Genomic DNA, 25,012 nt, shown 5'->3' with positions numbered 1-25,012 from the left:
GCCAACATGCTCAGGCTTCTCTAGAGTGGTGTACATCAATCAACGCATACAACAAATTTGGCCCTAAAAGTTTTTTTTTTAAATGTAGATGTGTTTTTAAATAAGTACCTATCTTCATATTGTTATAAATATCACATGGATACATTCTCTGAGTTTCTTGTTTTGTGTTAAAGTATGAAATTTTTAATTGAAAAAAGATGGAAATTCCATCACAGAAATATAAGGGAAAATAAACAAAAAAAAATCTAAAATGTCTTCAAAAATCAATTTTAATTTGGGACCACAAACATTACAATGCCTTGACTATCATCACATGTTTATTGCATGATGTCATTACAGGGGAAAGTTAAGGATGCCCTAACTGAGCATTTACATATCTTGTTTGGATTTAAGTTTAACCTTGCCTCTGAATCCTCTGTTTGTTTAGGGGATAATCACAATACATTTTATTCTAGATTACCAATACGTATTTCAACCTTTACTCCCTCTTACTGTAGATTTTGTCTGGAAATACTATGTAGTCTCTTATACCGGCCTAGGATGAAAGAGGAAGACACTATGGTGTCTAAGGGGTTTGTTCTAACTCTAGAAAAAGTCTTTTGGATGAAATATTTCATATTCAGTCTAAGAGGGTTTCGCCACACCCCTCCCCCCATCTGTAAAATCAGAGCAAAACCTCTTCAACTATCTTTGAATTACCAAAAGATAAAATACAACATTTTCCATTTAAAATAAATTTTAGACCACTGCTTTACTCAAAGACTGAACCCCGCTCCCCAGGCTGAAGTTTATTACTTGAAATTTCAGTTTTGCTGATCCTAAATGACGCCTTGGCCTTTCAGCTGTCAGGACCCACCTTCCCACCTACATTAAACCAGCATTAAAATCTTATTTTTGTGCATGCCAACTTTGGGAGCTATGAACTATCAGGGCTAAGTATCAAAACAGAAAAACTTCCTCTGTAGATAGATTTTAATGTAGAAACAGATTCTGGGCCAGAATCTCTCTGCCTATTCTGGCCATTTTCTGATGCTCAAGTAGCGCAAAATGGTAGACGGTAGCTCTACCTGGCTAGCTGATTATTTCTCCAGTATGGGGAAGTTTTCACCTGGCATAAAGAGGCATAATCAGCCTTTATGCCAACTGCCCTACCCACATCATGTACAGGGTAGGAGAGAGCATGACACAGCATACTTTCACTCAACCAATTCTCAACGGATGTATGGTCCCACAGGAAACACAGCCAGCTGGCACAGAAGTTAGAGCAGCCCCTAAGCTCTCCTGTACCAAGTGAATCTCAGCATAGGAGAGAATCAGGGCACTTATGCATGGCTTTTAAAGTCTGTAGGAGTTGACCTCTCTCCTGTGAAGCTTTCAGCACCTCAAGAGAAGAATTTCTCTCTCTTGGGAATCTACAGGGAAATTAAAATACATCTTGTGTTAAGGTCACAAATCTTATGACTTTCAGAGTTTATGTGCTAAAACTGTGGTTCTCATACTGTAGTAATTATTAACTTACACTTACTACATGTGTGTTGCATGGTCAGTTTCTGGATTAATGTCTAAATGTCTACATAAATATGAATTTATGCAAACCACAAAGTATACAGGATGTGTAGCATGGCTGAGTTAATGTTACAACAGAAACTAACTTCTCCATTTCCTCACTTTTTGAGCATTTAAATTCCTAACCTTAATATTACTAATTAATAGAGAAACATGCATTAATGTATCAAAACCCCAAACAATGGGCACAGAGAAGCCAGTGGCAGGATTAGAATCCATGGGCCAGACCTCCAGCTACAGTAAAATGTCAGGTTTCAGAGTAGCAGCCGTGTTAGTCTATATTCGCAAAAAGAAAAGGAGTACTTGTGGCACCTTAGAGACTAACAAATTTATCTGAGCATAAGCTTTCGTGAGCTACAGCTCACTTCATCGGATGCAGTTAGTGGAAAATACAGTGGGGAGATGATTTATATATACACAGAGAACATGAAACAATGGGTGTTATCATACACACTGTAAGGAGAGTGATCACTTAAGATGAGCTGTTACCAGCAAGGGGGGGCGTTGGGGGAAGGAAGAAAACCTTTTGTAGTGATAATCAAGGTGGGCCATTTCCAGCAGTTGACAAGAACGTCTGAGGAACAGTGGGGTTGGGGGGGGGAATAACATGGGGAAATAGTTTTACTTTGTGTAATGACCCGTCCACTCCCAATCTCTATTCAAGCCTAAATTAATTGTATCCAGTTTGCAAATTAATTCCAATTCAGCAATCTCTTGTTGGAGTCTGTTTTTGAAGTTTTTTTGTTGAATAGCCACTCTTAGGTCTGTAATCGAGTGACAGGAGAGATTGAAGTGTTCTCCGACTGGTTTTTGAATGTTATAATTCTTGACGTCTGATGTGTGTGTCCATTTATTCTTTTACGTAGAGACTGTCCAGTTTGACCAATGTACATGTAGAGGGGCATTGCTGGCACATGATGGCATATATCACATTGGTAGATGCACAGGTGAACGAGCCTCTGATAGTGTGGCTGATGTGATTAGACCCTCTGATGGTGTCCCCTGAATAGATATGTGGACACAGTTGGCAATGGGCTTTGTTGCAAGGATAGGTTCCTGGGTTAGTGGTTCTGTTGTGTGGTTGCTGGTGAGTATTTGCTTCAGGTTGGGGGGCTGTCTGTAAGGAAGGACTGGCCTGTCTCCCAAGATCTGTGAGAGTGATGGGTCGTCCTTCAGGATAGGTTGTAGATCCCTGATGATGTGTTGGAGAGGTTTTAGCTGGAGGCTGAAGGTGATGGCTAGTGGCGTTCTGTTATTTGATTTTTTGTTGGGCCTGTCCTGTAGCAGGTGACTTCTGGGTACTCTTCTGGCTCTGTCAATCTGTTTCTTCACTTCTGCAGGTGGATATTGTAGTTGTAAGAATGCTTCATAGAGATCTTGTAGGTGTTTGTCTCTGTCTGAGGGGTTGGAGCAAATGTGGTTGTATCGTAGAGCTTGGCTGTAGACAATGGATCGTGTGGTGTGATCTGGATAAAAGCTGGAGGCATGTAGGTAGGAATAGCGGTCAGTAGGTTTCCGGTATAGGGTGGTGTTTATGTGACCATCACTTATTAGCACTGTAGAGTCCAGAACTCCATTGACTTCAACTGAACTACAACAATTTACACAACTGAGGATCTGGCCCTGTCTCTGGACATGGCAGGATAAGCACTCTGTCAAGCTTAACACACACTTGCAGTTTTCTCAAATAGGCTGATGTCCCCTTCTCCTTTTTCACACTTTACAGGCAGCAGTAGAGAAGGCTTACTGCTCTGAGGTAACCATTGGACTATGCTTCTGCCTGGATGTAGTGCTGTACACAGTTATATTAAACAGGTTCAGTGAATTGTGCAGGGCAGCAACGAAAGTTACAGACGTAAGTACAAGCCTCTGGGAGGAGTCAACTCAAGCACCTGGTTAAGGAGAAATAGTTCTTTTTCTAGGAACTACACCACCCAACATGGCACCGGGAGTCTGCGCACAGCACCAGATGACAACAGAAAGCAAAGCATATGGCTGTATCCTTCAACAACAACTACTTATAGTTTTATCAGACTCTTCCATCTGAAAGTAAGAAACTGAGTCAGGATAACATCAGGAAACCAGGGTGAAAAAAAATCCAAAAAGCATCTAAAAAAACCCCCTGGGTTTATCTACATAACCCCACATTCGTGCACTTTAGAAATACAGTTTTAAGTGCTGTACAGTGCTTTAGGCAGACATCATAGCAGAATTATACTCGTGTGATTCACTGAGAACTCAAGTCTGCCCAATTTAGAGCCTGAGTACTGCAGTGGCTTGAGAGTTTATCCTTTACAATCACCAGTAAAAATGAAAATTTACGCATAGCAGATGATTAGTCACTGGACTGTCGTCAGCAGGGAACAATTTTCTTCCACAATGCAGCAGATAGCACTGGCTAATCAGAAGCAGACTTTTTCTAAATATTGACTTACTCTGACAACAGAGAGGGACATCACCAAGCTTAGCTTAACTGATGTGAGACAATGCAGAGAACGTTTATTAATGCTTGTGGTCCCACTTATATAGAAAATGAACATTACCATCCTGCAGCCTAGCATAGCTGACGAACAAATAACTGAAGAGAGTATTTAGCCATATATAGGGCATATCTGGCTTTGTTTAAACACTGACCATGAGTTCATCGGTTCCAATAGCAGGCAAGAAATGTAGGCAAGGCAAGCTTTTAACAGTTCCTGAAAGACTACCTAGCTGCCCTTTGCATGTCTGGAACGCAAGAGATTTGATGGAAGTGTTTTTCACTATAACCTGAATTTGTGAGGTTACATATATATACACAGGAGCATTTTCTAATGGTCAGCGAGCAAGATGAGGAGTCAAGAGTGATGGGTTCTCATGACAATGGTGAAATAATTTAAGCTCAAATCTTCAAAAGTAGCCAGTAGTTTTGGGCACCCAATTTGAGATATCCAAGGCCAGAGTTTCAGAGGTGCTGGACACCCATAACCCCAGCTGAAGTCACTGGAAATTGCAAGTGCTCAGTATTGCTGAAAAATCAGATCCTAAGTATTTCAAATACAGAGTCTCCAAATCTGAAGAACTCACAATCCTTGACCACTTTTCACAATGTTGACCTTAATTTCTTTGCAACTTAGATTTCCTATTTATAAAATGGAAAAAATATTCCTCAACCTTGTAGGAGTGGTGTAAGGCTATATTGGTTAACAGTGAAGCAGCCAGGCAACATAGTCTAGGAGGGGATAAGGCACCGGAATGGTAGTCAGGAGACATGAGTTCTACTCATACATTTGTCAATAATTTGTGAAACTTTGGGTAAATCCCTTCTTGTCTCTATGTCTGTTTCCCCTCCCACTTGTCTGTCTCACCTATCCATTCAGGGCAAGAGCTGTTTGTATAACACATAGCACAAAGTAGCCCTGGCCTTGGTTGGGGCCTCTAGATGCTACTATAATGCAAACAATACAACTTATCTCCTTTGTAAAGTGCGTTGTGATCTACAGATTAAAAGCACTATGTAAGAGCTAGGTTATAGTATTTAAGTACGGCTATGATTTTGTCATGGATATTTTTAGTAAAAGTCCCGGACAGATCACGGGCAATAAACAAAAATTCACAGAAGCTGTGACCTGTCCCTGACTTTTACTAAAAAAAGTCATTACCAATGGGGAGGGAGGAGAGTCCCGCACCCTGCCCTGCTGTGGCTGGAAGTTGTGGCCCCTGCCCAGTAGCTGGGAGTGATCCCCACCCATGGTGGCTGGGGAGCTGCGAGGGTTCCCCTGCTGGCAGAAGCAGATGAGGAGCTGCCGGGGGTTCTCCCGCACCCGCAGGGACTGGGGAGCTCCGGGTAATTCCCTGCAGAGGCTGGGGAGCTGCGCAGGATTCCCCACCACTCTGGGCCACAGGGGTACTCCACAGCTCTCAGCCACCCCGGGTAGTGGGGTACCCTACAGCTCCTAGCTGCTGTCACGGAATCCGTGCCTTCTGAAACCTCCATGACCAAATCGTAGCCTAAATTATAAATGCGCCAAGATCCTCTGAGTTGATGTGCCATGTAAGTGCAAAGCATTATTTATACACACACCTACATGGTTTCATATAAACCAGTATGACAGGATTATTTTCTGTTACTTGTCTTTGCTATAAAAACCCATTCACATTTTGCCAGGGTATTGGGGTGGTGGTAAAAAAGCACTGACCACTGATAATGGGTGAACTCTCATATCTTTAATTTTATGCAAGCATTTTCAAAAGGGATAGGTCACTATTGTTTTTTAAAATCAAACAAAACAAAGTCTATGAATTCACAAAATCAAATAGCAACTTATGTCTGAAAATACAACAGTATCATCCACATGTTACAGGAAACTTGTGACTGTCACAGTTCTCCATGATGACAGCTCCGTTCCCCTCTCCCATTAGATGTTTGACAGTAACTGTGAATCCAATTCTTGCTCCAAACCAGCACCAGGTCTGAGGCTTTGGATCAGCTGTGATGTCATATCCAGTAGTATCCAAGACAGTTGTCTTCATTCACCTTCGCATTCCCTCAGGGTCTGGATGAATGGTCCTAAATGTCAAGTTTATCCGTGGTTCCCTGGCATGATATTCCTTAGATACCCGATGCTATAAACATTATGAAAAGAATATGGATTTTCATAATTAAAAACACATTTAATATTCAAACACAAAATATTTTGTATCCTCATTTTACAGGATGGTGACATTACTCACTTTTCAAAATCATTTGATAAGACATAAAACCCATATCCTGACTGCTCAGAGCCGTTAAGAAACCCACAGCATTTTCTGTAACAGTAGAGTTGTTTGGCCAAATTACAACTTTATTATGTTCTGTCTTCCTAAATTCAGACACACACTGTGTTCGTCACCGCCTCTCCTAAATGCAGGAACATTACATAGGAGTTTAAGTGGTGGGTGGAGTGATCACTATCTATCACTTGGAGTCTGGTGGCACCTTAAAGACTAACAGATTTATTTGGGCATAAGATTTCATGGGTAAAAAACCCACTTCTTCAGATGCATGGAATGAAAAATTACAGATGCAGGCATAAATATACTGGCATGTGAAGAGAAGGGAGTTACCTTACAAGTGGAGAACCAGTGCTGACAGGCCAATTCAGTCATGGTGGTGTGATGGTGTGGCTGATGTGGTTGGGTCCTAGGATGGTGTCGCTAGAGTAGATATGGGGACTGAGTAGGCAATTGGGTTTGTTACAGGGATTGATTCCTGGGTTAGTGTTTCTGTGGTGTGGTGTGTAGTTGCTGGTGAGTATTTGCTTCAGGTTGGGGGGCTGTCTGTAAGCAAGGATTGGCCTGCCTCCCAAGGTCAGAGAGTGAGGGATCGTTTTCCAGGAAAGGTTGTAGATCATTGATGATGTGCTGGAAAGGTTTTAGCAACTCTCCAACACACAGATTCTACAGGCCACTATCCTCCGATCCCATTAGGAGTACCAAAAGAAACTACACCATCTGCCCAAGAAACTCCCCGCTATAACACAGGAACAAATCTACACAGACATACCCCTAGAGCCCCGACCAGGGGTATTCTATTTATGACTCAAGATCCATAGACCTGGAAATACTGGATGCCCTTTCATCTCAGGCATTGGCACTCTTACAGCGGAATTATCTGGCTATTTGGACTCTCTCCTCAGACCCTATGATACCAGCACTCCTAGCTATCTTCGAGACACCACCGACTTCCTGAGGAAACTAAAATGCATTGGTGATCTTCCTGAAAACACCATCCTGGCCAACATGGATGTAGAAGCTCTTTACACCAATATTCCACATGAGGATGGACTACAAGCTGTCAGGAACAGTATCCCTGATGAGGCCACAGCACACCTGGTGGCTGAGCTTTGTGACTTTGTCCTCACCCACAACCATTTCAGATTTGGGGACAAATCTTATACCTTCAAGTCAGCAGCACTGCTATAGGTACCTGCATGGCCCCACAGTAAGTCAACATTTTTATGGATGACTTAGAATAACATTTCCTCAGTTCTCACCCCCCCAGCATCCCTCCTCTACTTGCACTACACTGATAGCTTCTTCATATGGACCCACGGGAAGGAGGCCCTTGAAGAATTCCACCTGGACTTCAACAATTTCCTCCCCACCATCAACCTCAGCCTGGACCAGTCCACACAAGAGATCCACTTCTTGGACACTATGTGACCATCACTTATTTGCACTGTAAACACCACCCTATACTGAAACCTACTGACCGCTATACTTATCTATATGCCTCCAGCTTCAATCCAGGACACATCACATGATCCGCTGTCTACAGCCAATCTCTAGGATACAACCGAATTTGCTCCAATCTCTCAGACAGAGACAAACACCTACAAGACCTTTATCAAGCATTCTTTAAACTACAATACCCACCTGGAGAAGTGAGGAGACAGACTGACAGAGCGAGATGGGTACCCAGAAGTCACCTGCTACAGGACAGGCCCAACAAGGAAAACAACAGAACATCACTGGCCATCATTTACAGTCCCCAGCTAAAACCTCTCCAGCACATCATTAACGATCTACAACCTATCCTGGAAAACGATCCCTCACTCTCACAGATCTTGGGAGGCAGGCCAATCCTCGCTTACAGACAGCCCCCCCCAACCTGAAGCAAATACTCACCAGCAACTACACACCACACCCCAGGAACCAATCCCTGTAACAAACCCCGTTGCCTACTCTCAAAAAGAAAAGGAGTACTTGTGGCACCTTAGAGACTAACAAATTTATTTGAGCATAAGCTTTCCTACTCTGCCCCCATATCTACACTAGTGACATCATCATAGGCCCCAACCACATCAGCCACACCAGCTGGGGCTTGTTCACTTGCACATCTACTAATGTGATATATGCCATCATGTGCCAGCAATGCCTCTCTGCCATGTACATTAGCCAAACCGGACAGTCTCTAAGTAAAAGAATAAATGGACACAAATCAGACATCAGGAATGGTAACATACAAAAGCCAGTAGGAGAACACTTCAATCTGCCTGGACATTCAATAACAGATTTAAAAGGAGCCATCCTGCAAAGAGAAACTGCAGAGCTGTAATTCATTTGCAAACTTAACACCATTCATTTGGGCTTGACTAGGAACTGGGTCACTATAAAAGCAATTTTCCCTCTCTTGGTATTGACACCTCCTTATCAATTATTGGGAGTGGACCACATCAACCCTGACTGAATTGGCCTTGTCAACACTGGTTCTCCACTTGTAAGGTAACTCCCTTCTCTTCATGTGCCAGTATATTTATGCTTGTATCTGTAATTTTCACTCCATGCATCAGAAGAAGTGGGTTTTTTACCCATGAAAGTTTATGCCCAAATAAATCTGTTAGTCTTTAAGGTGCCACCGGACTCCTCGTTGTTTTTGTGGATACAGACTAACATGGCTACCCCTCTGATATATATCACTTATTGATCTTGCAGAGATGCTGTTCAGCTTAAGCCATTAATTTATGGGTTACATTGAGATTCTTGGATGGAAAGCACTGTTAATATGTAATGAAGCGTCATATCATTGCATAACACACATCTCCCAATAGCTTTCCCAGTAACTCATGTCCCCACTGGTGTAGTTTGTGGAAATCCAGAAAACTATACCACGATGGGAAAAAGCTTGTTCATGTTGCCCAAGTATTCTCACCTGCCAGTCTTCCTGGGTAGCTCCCTCCATCATCAGTAAAGTTCCATGAGGCAATGGGATCCGCACTCGTTCCACATAAGTATAGTCCCCATTCTCTTCCTAGAAAGAAGAAATAAAAATACAGAAGTGTGTGGAGAAGAGGGAAATGCTGCATTAGGGGACTCCACATCAGAGCTTAAAACAAGAAAGGGGTTCCTCAACAAATTACCAATTAAGACTTCGGTTCTGACATCGTTCTCATGGTAACAATGAAGAGCAGTTATACCACTCTCTTTGTTACTGCCAGGCAGCAGCTATATTTCACCAAGGTTCATAAATTTTAAGGCCAGAAGGAAAAAATGGTTACTCACCCTTTTTGTAACTGTTGTCCTTCAAGATGTGTTGCTCATATCTAGTTAGCTGTGCGCGCACACCATGTGCATGGCTGTCAGAAACTTTTCCCTAGTAGCTACCCGTCAGGCTGGCTGTGGAGCCCCCTAGAGTGGCGCCGATATGGTACTCTATATAGAACCCTGCTGGCCCAACCCCCCTTCAGTTCCTTCTTGCCGGCAACTCCGACAGAGGGGAAGGTGGGAGGGAAAGGACTAGATATAGGCAATGCATCTCTAAGAACAACAGTTACAGAAAGGGCGAGTAACCATTTTTTCTTCTTCGTGTGCTTTTAGTTAGGTGACTTCCAAGCCTTACCTCAGAGATGGGGTCAGAGTCAAGGCATTGCAGACTAAAGTATCGCTCTGCCGAAGGCCGCATCATCCCGAGATTGGTGGACGATGGCATAGTGCAATGTGAAAGTATGCACTGAAGACCACGTGGCAGCCCTGCAGATTTCCTGAAGAGGTATGTGGGCCAGGAAGGCTGTTGACAAGGCCCTTGTGGAGTGAGCCGTGATAGCAGGAGGAAGAACCTTCACCAAAGTCATAACAAGCGCAGATACATGCTGTAATCCAGGAGGAGATCCGGTGGGAAGAGACTGGCAAACCTCTCATTCGCGTTGCCAAGGCAACAAACAACTAGGTTGTCTTGCAGAACGGCTTCATGAGGTCAATATAGAAAGCGAGCGCCCTCCTGATGTCCAGCGAATGCAGCTGCTGTTCAGGGGCTGGCATGCGGTTTTGGGTAGAAAATTGGCAGAAAAATGTCCTAGCTAACATGGAAGTGGGACACCATTTTAGGAAGGAAGGCCGGGTGAGGCCTAAGTTGCACCTTGTCTTTATGAAAGATAGTGTACAGAAGCTCAGACGTGAGGGCCCGCAGTTCAGACACACATCATGCCGAGGTGATAGCCACTAGAAAAGCAACCTTCCAAGAGAGGTAGGAGGAGCGAACAGGAAGCCAGAGGCTCGAAGAGAGGACCCATGAGATGGGAAAGTACTAGGTTGAGGTCCCAGGCCACAACAGGGGGCTTCATTGGGGGATTAATCTTCTCCAAGCCTTTTAGGAAATGTCCCACGATGGGGTGCGCAAACACCAAGCTCCCAGAAACACCGAGATGGCCGCGAGGTGGACCTTGAGAGATCCGAATGCCAGACGCTGGTCCTTCAAGTACAGGAGATAATCCAGAAAATAAGGGATTGAAGCCTGCAGTAGGAGCACCAGCCTTTGAGCACCCCAGATAGAGAACCTTTTCCATTTTGCTCTGTATGTGGCCCTGGTAGACTGCTTGTGGCTCTCCAGAAGCACCCGCCTCACTCGGTCCGAACAGATGAGCTCTGCCTGGTTCAACCATGGATCCTCCAGGCCATGAGGTGGAGCGACTGAAGGTCTGGGTGAAAGAGACGACCGTGATTCTGCAAGATGAGGTCAGGAGTGAGAGGTAGACATACCGGTGACTGGACCGACAGGCCCATGAGGGTGGGGTACCAGCGCTGGTGAGGCCAAGCTGGGCCACCAGTATGACATCCGCTTTGTCCCTGTGGACCTTGAGGAGCACTTTGTAGATGAGTGGAAATGCATACAGCAGTTGACTGGACCATAGAATCATGAACGCATCTGCGATCGAGCCTGGGCTGTGGCCCCTGAAGGAGCAGAAGGTTGGACACTTTCTGTTGGCCTGCATGGCAAACAGGTCAACTCGGGAAAACCCCCAGCTGCGGAAGATGGAGTGGACGATGTCCGGATGAATCGACCACTCGTACATGAGGAACTGTCTGCTCAATCTGTCCGCCAGCACATTCTGAACGCCCGGCAGGTATGAGGCCTGGAGAAGGATGGAGTAGGCTAGACAGAATTCCCACAGTAGAAGGGCTACCCAACAGAGCAGAGGCATAAAATATGGCCGTGGTATTGTCTGTCAGTACCGCTACACAATGGCCCTGCAAGCAGGACAGAAATGCTTGGCACGCAAGGCGGATCACCCTGAATTCTTTGATGTTGATATGCAAAGTTCAAATGTGTCTTTGACCATTTGCAACTGCGATTCCACCTGCTGGCAAGAGCGGCCTCGAAGAATCGTCCAGGTAAGGATAGACACGCACATGATGGAAGCGAAGAAAGGCTGCAACGACCGCCATGCATTTGGTGAAGACGCGAGGAGCTGTGCACAGTCCAAACGGGAGGTCTGAACTGATAATGCACCTTGTTCACCACGAAGCGGAGGAACTGTCTGTGAGACTGGGTGATAGATATGTGGAAATAGGCATCCTTCATATTGAGGGCGGCGTACCAGTCTCCCGGATCCAGGTAAGGGATGATTGTGCTCAGGGAGACCATGCAGAACTTCAAGCTGACGATGAACTTGTTGAATTCCCTCAGGTCCAGAATGGGCCTTAGGTCCCCCTTTACCTTGGGGACGAGGAAGTAACAGGAGTAGAAACACTTGCCTTTGAGCTCCTGGGGAACCTCCTCCACTGCTCCTAGAGCGAGGTGGGTCTGAACCTCCTGGATGAGAAGTTGCTCGTGAGGGGTCCCTGAAGAGGGAGGGGCAAGGGGGATGGGAGGGTCTGAAGAAGTAGAAATGGATAGAATATCCTGCCTCTACCATGCGAAGCACCTACCAATCAGACGTAATAAGGGACCATGCACAGTAGAAGCGGGATAGACGGTTCAGGAAGGGAGGATAACTGGCTGGATTGTGGACTAGTAATCTGTCCTCGTGCGCACCTAAAAAAGCGCTAAGGGCCCAGAGGGGTTTGGACTGTCCCTGGCTCTGCACAGGAGGAGGGCACGATGGCCTACGCTGACTATATCTGTTTCTCTTGCAGGAGAAGAAGTTCTGTCTGAGCCTAGTGGGAAAAGACCGCTGCTGGGTGGTCTGCGGTTTGAAAGGCTTCCTTTGGGTCGCCGGAGTATGCATGCCAAGGGACTTAATCACGTTGCAGGGTCCAGATTTGCCACTGGGGCTGCCAGTGGGGTGCTGAAGCATCCTGTCTAAGACTTCCCAGCCCTGATTTGGGTGCTTCCGATGCCCGATCTGAAGGAGGGCAACCTTGAGCAGGACGGCCAAGGGGGAGCGGTGCGAGACTGCACCAGGGAAGCCTCCTCCTCCTCCAACAACTGGGATAGGTGCTGTGAAAGATAGCAAGGTTCAGACGGTGACCGGTGGCGTGATGCAAGCCGGAGCTGCCGCTGGGAACAGCAGCAAGATGTGGAGCAGTGCCAGGAGGTTGAGCGGTGCTGCGATGTGGAGCTTTGCCTTGGTGTGGAGCAGTGCCGTGATGGGGACCGGTGCTGTGTGGTGGGACAGTGCCAGAATGGGGTGCGGTGTGCGACACAGAGTGGTACCACTGTACAGAGTGGTGCCGGTCCACCGAGCAACGATTGGAAAATGCAGTCTGAGGTCGATGCTGCCAGTGGTGCCGTGAGGTCACAGAGTGGGACCTGGACCTCGAGCAGGACCACGACCTGTAAGCCGATGACCACCTCAAGCGGGGTCGGGGCTGCGAGATCAGTGCTGCGAGTCAGACCGATGCAGGGCATAAGTGTGATGCCGGGACTCAGAGCGGTGCAGAGATCCTGATTGGGGGTGGGGCAGGGGTGCCAGGCAGCCCAAACATAGCCAGTTTGCCTCTGGATGGTACCGGACCTCGAAGTAGTGGAGGTCTCGAGACTGGAGACTTGGGCACCATCATCTCAATGAGACCCCTAGTGGCCTCAAAAGTGTCCGGCGTAGAAGGCAACATGACCTCCCCCACCTGCAGCCCTGGGGAAGACAGGGGCCCATGAGGGTTGAGCTTGACCTGAGGGTCTGTCGGCCGTAGGCCCATGCTCCACACTGTCCCATGCTGGGGGTGCAGTGTCCGTGACAGGCCGTTGGGGAGACTTGACCTTAGCCTGTTTTTTTGCGGGCAGCTGGTGAGTGGGAGTGGTGCCAAGGGGAAAGCTTCTGGGGCCCGGGAGACCACTGGCCCCTGGGTAGGCCTTGCAGATCTTGCACTTGTCCGACTGATAGGCTTCTCCCAGGCAGGAGACGTGAGGGTCATAGATTCATAGATAGATAGATACTAAGGTCAGAAGGGACCATTCTGATCATCTAGTCTGACCTCCTGCACAGCGCAGGCCACAGAATGTCACCCACCCACTCCTATGAAAAACCTCACGCATGTCTGAGCTATTGAAGTCCTTAAATCATGGTTCAAAACTTCAAGGAGCAGAGAAGCCTCCCTCCAGTCAACCATGCCCCATGCTACAGAGGAAGGTGAAAAAACCTCCAGGGCCTCTCCAATCTGCCCTGGAGGAAAATTCCTTCCCGACCCCAAATATGGCAATCAGCTAAACCCTGAGCACATTGGCAAGATTCACCAGCCAGATACCCAGGAAAGAATTTTCTATAGTAAATCAGATCCCATCCATCTAATATCCCATCTCAGGGGATTTGGCCTATTTACCCTGAATATTTAAAGATCAATTACTTACCAAAATCCCATTATCCCATCATACCATCTCCTCCATAAACTTATCGAGTAGAATCTTAAAACCAGATAGATCTTTTGCCCCCACTGCTTCCCTTGGAAGGTTATTCCAAAACTTCACTCCTCTGATGGTTAAAAACCTTCGTCTGATTTCAAGTCTAAACTTCCTGGTGGCCAGTTTATACCCATTTGTTCTTGTGTCCACATTGGTGCTGAGCTTAAATAATTCCTCTTCCTCTCCTATATTTATCCCTCTGATATATTTATAGAGAGCAATCATATCTCCCCTCAACCTTCTTTTAGGTAGGCTAAACAAGCCAAGCTCCTTAAGTCTCCTTTCATAAGACAAGTTTTCCATTCCTCGGATCATCCTAGTAGCCCTTCTCTGTACCTGCTCCAGTTTGAATTCATCCTTTTTAAACATGGGAGAGCAGAACTGCACACAGTATTCTAGGTGAGGTCTCACCAGTGCCTTGTATAACGGTACTAAAACCTCCTTATCCCTACTGGAAATGCCTCTCCTGATGCATCCCAAAACCACATTAGCTTTTTTCACAGCCATATCACATTGGCAGCTCATAGTCATCCTATGATCAACCAATACTCCAAGGTCCTTCTCCTCTTCCGTTACTTCTAATTGATGCGTCCCCAACTTATAGCTAAAATTCTTGTTATTAATCCCTAAATGCATAACCTTACACTTCTCACTATTAAATTTCATCTTATTACTATTACTCCAGTTTACAAGGTCATCCAGATCCTCCTGTATAATATCCCGATTCTTCTCCGAATTGGCAATACCTCCCAGCTTTGTATCATCTGCAAACTTTATTAGCACACTCCCACTTTTTGTGCCAAGGTCAGTAATAAAAAGATTAAATAAGATTGGTCCCAAAACTGATCCCTGAGGAACTCCACTGGTAACCTCCCTCCAACTTGACAATTTGCCTTTCAGTAGGACCTGTTGCAGTCTCCCTTTTAACCAATTCCTTATTCACCTTTTGATGTTCATATTGATCCCCATCTTCTCCAATTTAACTAATAATTCCCCATGTGGCACGGTATCAAACGCCTTACTGAAATCTAGGTAAATTAGATCCACTGCATTTCCTTTATCTAAAAAATCTGTTACTTTTTCAAAAAAGGAGATTAGGTTGGTTTGGCACGATCTACCTTTTGTAAAACCATGTTGTATTTTGTCCCATTTACCATTGACTTCAATGTCCTTAACTAATTTCTCCTTCAAAATTTTTTCCAGGACCTTGCATACTACAGATGTCAAACTAACTGGCCTGTAGTTACCCGGATCACTTTTTTTTCCTTTCTTAAAAATAGGAACTATATTAGCAATTCTCCAATCATTCGGTACTATTCCTGAGTTTACAGATTCATTAAAAATTCTTGCTAATGGGCTTGCAATTTCAGGTGCCAATTCCTTTAATATTCTTGGATGAAGATTATCTGGGCCCCCCGATTTAGTCCCATTAAGCGGTTTCAGTTTCGCTTCTACCTCTGATATGGTAATATCTACCTCTATATCCTTCTTCCCATTTGTCATGCTACCATTATCCCCAAGATCCTCTTTAGCCTTATTAAAGACTGAGGCAAAGTATTTGTTTAGATATTGGGCCATGCCTAGATTATCTTTAACCTCCGCTCCATCCTCAGTGTTAAGCGGCCCCACTTCTTCCTTCTTAGTTTTCTTCTTATTTATATGGCTATAGAACCTTTTACTATTGGTTTTAATTCCCTTTGCAAGGTCCAACTCTACTCGACTTTTAGCCTCTCTCACTTTATCCCTACATCTTCTGACCTCAATTAGGTAGCTTTCCTTGCTGATCCCTCCAATCTTTCACTCCCTGTATGATTTCTGCTTCTTCATAATCACCTCTCTAAGATGCTTGCTCATCCAGCTTGGTCTACAACTCCTTCCTATGAATTTTTTCCCCTTTCTTGGGATATAGGCTTCCGATAGCTTCTGCAGTTTGATTTAAAGTAATCCCAGGCCTCCTCTACCTTTAGATCCATAAGTTCTTCAGTCCAATCCACTTCCCTAACTAATTTCCTTAATTTTTGAAAGTCAGCCCTTTTGAAATCCAAAACCCTAGTTGCAGATTTATTTTTGTTAATCCTTCCATTTAGTTTGAACTGAATTAGCTCATGATCACTTGAGCCAAGATTGTCCCCTACAACCATTTCTTCTATGAGGTCCTCGCTACTCACCAAAATTAAATCTAAAATGGCATCCCCTCTCGTCGGTTGAGCAACTACTTGATGAAGGAATCCATCAGCTATCGCATCTAGGAAAATCTGAGCCCTATTATTATTACTAGCACTGGTCCTCCAGTCTATATCTGGGAAGTTAAAGTCTCTCATGATCACGCAGTTTCCATTAGTATTTACTTGATTAAAGACATTAAAAAGGGCTCTATCCATATCCAAATTAGATCCCTGAGGTCTATAGCACCAGGGTCACCCGTGGGCATAGACTTGGTGTAGGAACTACCAGGTTTGAAGCCCTGGGAAGGCATGCCCCAGAGCCCCGCAGGACACTTGTTGGAGGGGAAATCCTCCCAACCGCTAAAGACTACAATTAACAACTAAGAACTATTAACTAACAATGGGTAACTATATACAAAGATAAGCAGAAAAGCTAGGATTAGTGGAACACTTGCGAGCAAGAGACCACTGTTCCAACTATAATCACTGGCGGTAAGAGGGAACTGAAGGAGGGTCAGGCCAGCAGGGTTGTATATAGAGCGCCATACCGGCGTCACTCCAGGGGGCTCCACAGCCAGTCCGACGGATAGCTGCTAGGGAAAAGTTTCTGACAGCCATGCATGCTGCACGTGCACACACCTAACTGGAACCGATATGAGCAAGCACTCGAAGAGGAACTATGATTAGTTAGTCTGACCTCATCCATAACACCTAGAATTTCACCAAGTGATTCCTGCGTCAAGCTCATCACTTCCAGCTGAGCTAGACTACAGCATATATTTTAGATAGCCGTTTAGCCTTGCTTTAAAGACTTTAAGTAATGGAGAATACACCACATCCCTAGAGTAAGTTGTTCCAATGGTTAATTAGCCCCTCTAAAAAAAAATCATGCCTTATTTCTAATTGAATTTGTCTAGCTTCAACTTCCATCCATTATATATTTTATTCTGCTTTTGTCCGTCTGTTAGATTAAGGAGCCCTCTACTATGCAAAATCTGCCCATGTAGGTACCTGTAGACCATGATCATGTCGCCTCTTAAATGTCATTTTGTTAAGATAAATAGATTAAGTTTCTTTATTCAATTTGTGAGGCAGGTTTTCCAGATCTCATGCTTGTAACTCTTTTCACAGTCCTTTTCAATTTATCAACTTTCTTTTAAAAAAGAGTAGTCTTTAGAACTGGACACACTATTCTAGCATTGGTCTCACAAATGCCATATACAATGGTAATAACACCTTTCTACTTCTACTCATTCATTCCTTGCCTGTAATCCAAAGATTCCATTTGCTTTCTTTGTCACGGCATTGCAGTGCTAATTCACATTCATTTGGTTATCCACTATGAGCCAGAAAGTCCTGTCTGAATTGTTGCTTTCCAAAATACAGTCCTACATCTTATAAGTGACCTACATTCTTGGTTTCTCAACGCAGGACCTGTGTTTATCTGTATTAAAGAGGCATATGTGACCTGGCGCACCTGGAAATGCCAAGGTCAGGGCAGGCTGCAAAAACGTGTGCAGATATTCCCAAGACTGGTGGGTAATAATGAAGTTACACTCCCCAACCAGTCACAAACTGTGCTTCTGCACACTGGTAATCAAGCAGCAAATAAATTAAATAAATTACACAGCCCCCTTCTTGTATTCCAGTTCTCTGGCTCCCAGTCAGCACATAGGTCCAGTACAGTGAGAAGTTACCATACAAAATGTTCTTCTGACCCCAAAGGACCAGCCACATTGCCAGGTCAGTATTAGGTTGGATCTTATGCAAAAATATCATGTTGCCCGCCAATCCTTCAGAGTCTAAAACTAAAGGTTTATTATAAACAAAAAGGAAAGAACAAGAATAAAGATGTTAAATAGTAAAATAGTCATAAACATACAAAGATTCAAAGTCCATGTATCAGGTTCTTAGCAGTATTGGTCAGTTTTCTGGCTTGAAAGTCCCTCTAGAATACATTCACAACTTGGATGAGTCATTCAGTCTTTTTTTCAAGAGATTCGGTTTGTAGCAAAGTTACTCCACAGGTAAGAAGCAGGATTGAAGAAAAAATGGAGATGATGCAGCTGCCCTTTATGTTCCTCTTTCCATGTGACTTGTACTTCCTGTGTTCCAAACACAAGCTTCACAGCACATGGGCATGGAAAAGCCTTACGGCACATCTTCACCAGCAATGTTTAAGCGCTGCAGTCTAAAAAACCACCTCCATGAGGGGCGTGGCTCCCAGCGCTGTAGCACTGTCTCCAGTATGCTGAAACTTGCAGTGCTCAGGATGTGTTTTTTCACACCTCTGACTGAGAAAGTTGCAACGCTGTAAAGTGCCAGCGTAGACAAGCCCTTAGGCCCCATCTACACTGGCAAGTTTCTGCACTGTAACTCCCAAGATGTATACACTGCCAAGCCACTTTGTGATCAGAAATTGCGCAGTTGTAGCACTCTAAAAACTCACCCCGACGAGAGGCGTAGAACTTTCTGCACCGCGGCTACAGCGCTGCGATTGGCCTTGGGGAGGTGTCCCACGATGCCTGTTCTCACCTCTCTGGTCATCAGTTTGACCTACTGCCCTGCCTCTACTGCCCTGCCCTCAGGTGACCAATCATCCCCACCCCGTACATTCCTTTGCAAATTTGAAAGTCTCCTTCCTGTTTGCTTGGTGATGCGTGCAGTGGTCTAAGCACATCTTTCCAGGTGGACCTCATCAGCATTTGGGGAGAAGGGGCTGTACAGTCCCAGCTGCACTCCAGCCATTGGAATTATGATACCTAAGGACAGATTTCACAATGCATGATAGAAAGGGGCCATGAGTGGGACACACTGCAGTGTATAGTAAAAGTGAAGGAGCTGCGGAACGCCTACCACAAGGCGCAGGAGTCAAATCGCTGCTCCAGTGCTGCCCCCACAAGCTGCCGGTTCTACAAAGAGCTGGACATGATACTCGATGGTGACCCCACCTCCACTGCGAAGGCCCCTATGGATACTTTGTTGGCTCATGTGTCCATCGAGAGTGGACCGAACCAGAGGGAGAAAATCTTGGACAAAGAGGGGGAGAGGGACCCAGAGGCAGAGAATGACTTGGAGGCCAGAGATGCCTGCTGTCTTTTCTACCCTGGAGGATCCTAGCCAGTCACAGCAGTCAGATCTTGGCGAAGTGCAAACAGGAGAGGCGGCCCCTGGTAAGTGGATCTGATTTTGGGAATTGTTGAAGTGAGTTGTTGGGGGTAGGAGGGTTGGAGAAAGCAGGCTTGTCTCCCATCGCATACCTAATCTGAGCGGTGGAACAGGCTGTTGATAGACTTCCTTACTTCATGGGAATCTCCCTCAGAGATCTCCAGGAAACTTCCGTGGAGTTACTGGGCAATCCACTGCCACAAGTTCCTTGGCAGAGCTACTTTGTTTCTTGCCCATTAATGGTAACTTTCCCATGCCACTTTGTCGTCATGGGGTGTGCGTGTGGACCATGGCTGCACACAGGTGAGCCGCATAGGGGCCAGGGCTGAAGCCGCAGTCTTGGAGAAGACCCTCCCTTGATCCCCTGCTCATCCCAAGCAGCGAGATATCTTCCATTATGATCATCTCCTGTGAAAGTGTGGGGACAGAAATGATTATCAGGCCCCCCATACAGCACTGGCTCTACCTAAGAGCCACGTGCTCAGTGTACAGTAGTGTACAGCAGGAAGAGTGATTTACCCTGCCTCTAGGGCTACTCACCATTTTGGGGGTCTTGTGGCTCATGTGTGCTTGCCTGGTGTCAGCCAGTTAATGATAGGTGTGAGAGTGCTGGTTGTGTTTTGAAGCACTGAATCAGTGTTCTGTGTTGCAAATAATACCACTTCTGTAAAATGTTACATTTAAACTTTAGAGATGACCTTGGGAGCCTTACCTCCCTCTTTGTTATCAGTGGCAGAAAGGCTGCGCAGAATTAGAAAGTGACCAAGGAGAACTTTCTCCATAAGGTTATGATGCACTCTGCCACCGAGAAACAGGAATTGAAGGAGTGGTGGGTCAGCAAGAAGAAGGACCGAAAGGAGAACGCGGCACACCAGAAAGAAGCCATGGAGTGGCTCTTAAACATTATGAAGCACCAAGTGGGCACGCTCCAGGCGATACTAGCTCTTCAAACCAAGCAGCTCCAGCACCTTCCCTCCCTCATGTGCACCAGTCACCTCCTAGCATTACAAGTATTGCAATCCCGAGATTAGCAAAAAATATTAGTGGCCTTCAGCTTCAAATTGCTGCCTCAAGGCATTCCTGATCCTTATAGCCCCATGCTGTGCCTCTCTAAGAGCCCTGGTCTCTGGCTGTTCAAACTCTGAGCCTCTGTGGGCCAGCCCCGAGAGAAGCTTTCACCCTTCCCTTCACAAATATTATGGAGCGTACAACACGCGACTAAAAGCATAGGAATATTGTCATCGGCCATGTCCAGCTTCCCAAAACAGGCATCACCAGCAGGCTTTTAAACGGCCAAATGCACACTCCATAGTCATTCTGCACTTGCTCAGCCTGTTGTTGACCTGCTCCTTGCTGCTGTCAAGTTGCCCTGTGTATGGCTTCGTAAGCCATGGCATTAAGGGGTAGGTGGAGTCTCCCAGGATCACAATGCGCATTTCAACTTCCCCTACAGTGATCTTCTGGCCCAGGAAGGAAGTCCCTGCTTGCAGCTTCTTGAACAGGCCAGTATACCAAAACGCGTGCGCATCATGCACCTTTCCGGACCAGCCTGCATTAATGTCTGTGAAATGTCCACGGTGATCCACAAGTGCCTGGAAAAACATTGAGAAATACCACTTGTGGCTAATGTACTCTGTGGCTAGGTGGTCTTGTGTCAGAATTGGAATGTGCGTGCCATTTATCATCCCTCCGCAGTTAGGGAAATCCATTTATGCAAAGCCATTCACAATGTCACACACTTTGCCCAGAGTCACGGTCTTTCGGAGTAGGATGCAATGAATGGCCCTGCACACTTCAATCAATGCAACTTTCCCACTCTGAACTGGTGAGCAACCGATCAGTAGCAGTCTGGAGTAGCCAGCTTCCACAGTGCAATCGCCACGCGCTTCTCCAGCGACAGGACAGCTCTCATTCTTGTGTCCTTGGGCCGCAGGGCTGGGGTGAACTCATCACAGTCCCATGAATGTGGCTTTCCTCATGCGAAAGTTCTGCAGCCTCTGCTTGTCATCCCAGACATGCATCACCATGTGATCCCACCATCAGTGCTTGTGTCCCGAGCCCAAAAGCGGCATTCTACTGTGTTCAGCACCTCCGTGAATGCCACAAGCAATCTCATGTCGTAGCTACTACACGTGGCAAGATTAACGTCACACTCCTCTTGCCTTTGTCGTTTAAGGAACAACTCCACTACCACATGTGACGTGTTGGTCAGAGCAAGCTGCATACTGGTCAGCAGTTTGGGATCTATTCCTGCAGCCCAAAAGAGGCAGGGTGCACAGTGCACAAACTGTTGAAAGATAGTGCCAAATGCGGACGGAAGCACAAGAATTTCTGGCATGCGATACAATGCATCACCGGGCATTGGGACTGGACCCAGGATGCCCCACGACCCCCTCCACCTTCCCACAAGTCTTAGGGACAAAAGAGAAAGGGGTGCTCTGTGGGATAGTTGCCTCTGAACAGTGCTGCAAGTGCCGCAGTTGCAAACACACTATTGCGCAGGCAGCTGTCAGTGTGCACACACACAACAGCAGTTTTCCTTCTGCGCTCTTTGACTGGCACTGTAACTTTGCTAGCGTAGATGTGCCCTTTGAGTTCTCTGTCCACAGGCATGCCCTATATGGCTTGGGGAGTCATAAGGTGTATCCCTGGCCCTCTCTCAATGGGTCAGTTGTATAACTGACGTCACTTGAGGGGCCATCAAGCAGGTTAGGTAGTGCTGCTGTCTGGGGGTGTCACCCAGATGCACAAGTTTGAAATACAGATATACCATACACATCTATAACTCACAATACAAAGGTGATACCAGCATATAAACAAGATCATCATACTTGGCGAATTATAAAGTTTTCACAGATCCCTCACATAGCATATCTTGCATGACTCATTGCAATTTTACGATATTGGTAACCATAATATCATAAAGCGTCTCCCATACTCCATACAGCGTCACAGCGTGTTGTTCAACTATGCCCAGTTTATCATTCCATTCATTCATATTGCTCTATAGAACCGACTTGTCATTATTTACCATTCCATCAGCAATGATTTTGTTGTCTTCAAGATCATGGATAAAAGTGTTGACTAATATTTAACCAAAAACAGATCCCTGCACTAGAAGCACCCACTGGATGATGATTCCCCATTTACAATTAGTTTTTGAGATCTATCAGTCAGCCAGTTTTTAATCTATTTAATAGGTGCTGCGTTGATTTTGTATAGTGCTAATTTTTAAAATCAGAATGTCGTGAAGTACTAAATCAAACGTCTATTATGCCAACGGTTATCTTTGTTAACCAAACTTGTAATATCATCAAAAAATATCAAGATTGTTTGCCAAGACCTATATTCCATGAAACCACATGGATAGGTATTAATTATGCTGTCATATTTTAATTCTTTATTGAGTGTACCCCATATCACCTTTGCATGATTTTACCTGGAATCCACATGAGGCTAAGTGACCTGGAGTTACCTCGGTCATCCTGTTTACTCTTTTAAAATATTGACACACTAACTTTTTTCCCAGTCCTTTTGGACTTCCTCAGTATTCCAAAAGTTCTGTAAAATATCAACATCAATGGCTCAGAGCCTCATCAATTCTTCTGAAATTCTTCGGTACAAATTATCTGGTCTTTCAGATCTGAAAATGTTTAGCTTTAGCAGTCTGTGTAACATTCTCCGTATTTACTGTTAGAACAGAAACTGTGTAATTATCACTGCCAACTCTGACATCATACAGCTTCTTCGCAAATACAGAACTGAAACATTTATTGAACTCTTCTGCCTTGTCTGCACCACTACTGACAACTTTACCATCCTTGTCTAATAAAGGTGTAAAGTTTTTCTGAAATGAAATATTCAGGGAGGGTTAAGGTAGAAAGTCAGCTATAGAATGTCGGCTTTAAACTGAAAAATTACTATTAAAAGGACAGACTCAAGGTGTTTTTATTTTTTGTTTATAACAAATGTTGGGAAGCATGAAACTGAAATCTGTCATTTAAAAAAAAAATGCTGCACTGCAAAGACACATGCTAGTTTGTCATTGCAGGTTCAGTCCCAAGGACTAGGCTGCACAAAACATGGCTTTGTTATTGCAGCTTCCCCGCACTGTGCGCATAATGAATTGTTAATTTTAGGGTCTTTCCAACAGTTGGCTTGTAAGGTCACTTCTGAGGACTGAGCTACTGACTTTTTAAACTATAGGAATTGGGTGTAGAAGACAGCAAGGGAGAGAACACTGAATCAATTATTTGTTCATGAAAAATATATACCGTGAATGTGAACAGATAAGGAAAAAAACGTAGGTCATGTTTTAAGCTTCTAAACATTGACAGTGCCCCTGTAGACCAGTGGTTTTCAAACTGCGGGTTGCGACCCAGTACTGAGTTGCGGAATGCACGACACTGGGTTGCGGCGGCTTTGGTCAGTTGGCTAGTCCCTACCCGTTCTGACACTGCGCTGCACCCCGGAAGCGGCCAGCAGTAGGTCTGGCTCCTAGGCGGAGAGGGGCCACAGGGCTCCGCGTGCTGCCCTCACCCTGAGCATGAGCTCCGCACTCCCACTGGCTGGGAGGGCAATGCCTGCAGGCGAGAGCCGAGAGAAGCTGCCCTGACCCCCTCCAGCACCACCAACCTCCTGCCCCAGGTCTAAGTCCCCTTGTGCACCCCAAATCCCTCATCCCCAGCCCCACCCCAAATCCTGCACCCCAGCCCAGTGCCCTGACCACCTCCTGCACTCCACCCACCTGCCCCAGCCCTGAACCCCCCAAACCGAGCCCCTTCCTGCACCCCAAACCTCTCATCCCCATCCCCACCCCACAGCCCTCACCCCTGCATCCCAACCCTCTACCCCAGCCCTGAGCCCCTCCGACACCCCAAACCCCTCATCCCCAGCTCCATTGAGTTGCGGGCATCAACAATTTTCTTCAACTGGGTGGCCAGAAAAAGTTTGAAAACCACTGCTGTAGAGCACAATCATACAGACACACAGAACAGATGCTTAAGTTTTTTTTTTCCCATTTCACTTATTTATTTATAATTACAGAGGCAGTCTCTCTTCCTGTTGCTCATAACGGTTGGTGCATTCCTAAAAAAATCACACTCACTGCAGTTGGCCTGGAGGAGATTAGGGAAGGCACTGCTAAAATGTTCCAGCCCTTGCTCAAGATAGCAATTACTCACAACTGAATTAAACACAGCCTGTCACTAGTAGAATGGAATAAGTCAGATGAAATGGAGCTGTCCTTCAGGGGAATGAGATAAGACAGGCCACAACTTATCATCTGAAAGACTACCTTATCATCTGCAAGACAAGTGGAGCCCATGTCATTTGGAAACATTGTAGCACAATTCAGACTAGAAGATGGTTATTAGAATAAGATTCTATCCAGCCTGAAGCAAAGGGATAGTTGCCTCACACTGATACACCACTGTCTGTGAAACAACAAGTGTTACAAGACCTCAGCTTTCAGATATCTACACATGGAGTTATACAGGAATAACTATTCCCAAAAAACTCCATGTGTGGATGCTCTAAT

The 25,012-nt window shown here is 45.5% G+C and overlaps 2 protein-coding genes across 8 annotated transcripts in view; both read right to left on the bottom strand.

The window, feature by feature from the left end:
• Positions 1–1,367: 1,367 nt before the first annotated feature.
• Positions 1,368–25,012, bottom strand: part of ALKBH3 (alkB homolog 3, alpha-ketoglutarate dependent dioxygenase) — a 73,836-nt gene continuing 50,191 nt past the window's right edge. For 6 of the 7 annotated variants that reach the window (XM_043517726.1, XM_038407349.2, XM_043517725.1 and 3 more), the window contains 2 exons: positions 9,239–9,337; positions 5,758–6,171 (listed from right to left, as the gene is read on the bottom strand). In XM_043517726.1, coding sequence (XP_043373661.1) covers positions 6,079–6,171; positions 9,239–9,337 — 192 coding nt within the window. In that variant the 3' untranslated portion in view covers positions 5,758–6,078. Of the gene's footprint in view, positions 1,413–5,757; positions 6,172–9,238; positions 9,338–25,012 lie in introns of those variants that run through there. The other variant, XM_043517730.1, reaches the window with a different exon arrangement.
• LOC122460845 lies at positions 9,344–13,652 on the bottom strand. Its single transcript, XM_043517724.1, has 2 exons — positions 11,631–13,652; positions 9,344–11,599 (listed from the first exon to the last, which is right to left on the bottom strand). Exon 2 carries the CDS (start codon positions 11,502–11,504, stop codon positions 10,494–10,496), a length of 1,011 nt encoding a protein of 336 aa, XP_043373659.1. The 5' UTR covers positions 11,505–11,599; positions 11,631–13,652; the 3' UTR covers positions 9,344–10,493.

Source organism: Dermochelys coriacea, chromosome 6, assembly GCF_009764565.3.
Source record: "Dermochelys coriacea isolate rDerCor1 chromosome 6, rDerCor1.pri.v4, whole genome shotgun sequence".
NCBI lineage: Eukaryota > Metazoa > Chordata > Testudines > Dermochelyidae > Dermochelys > Dermochelys coriacea.
Note: the sequence above shows the minus strand (reverse complement) of the source record. Positions and strands in the feature narration are given on the sequence as shown.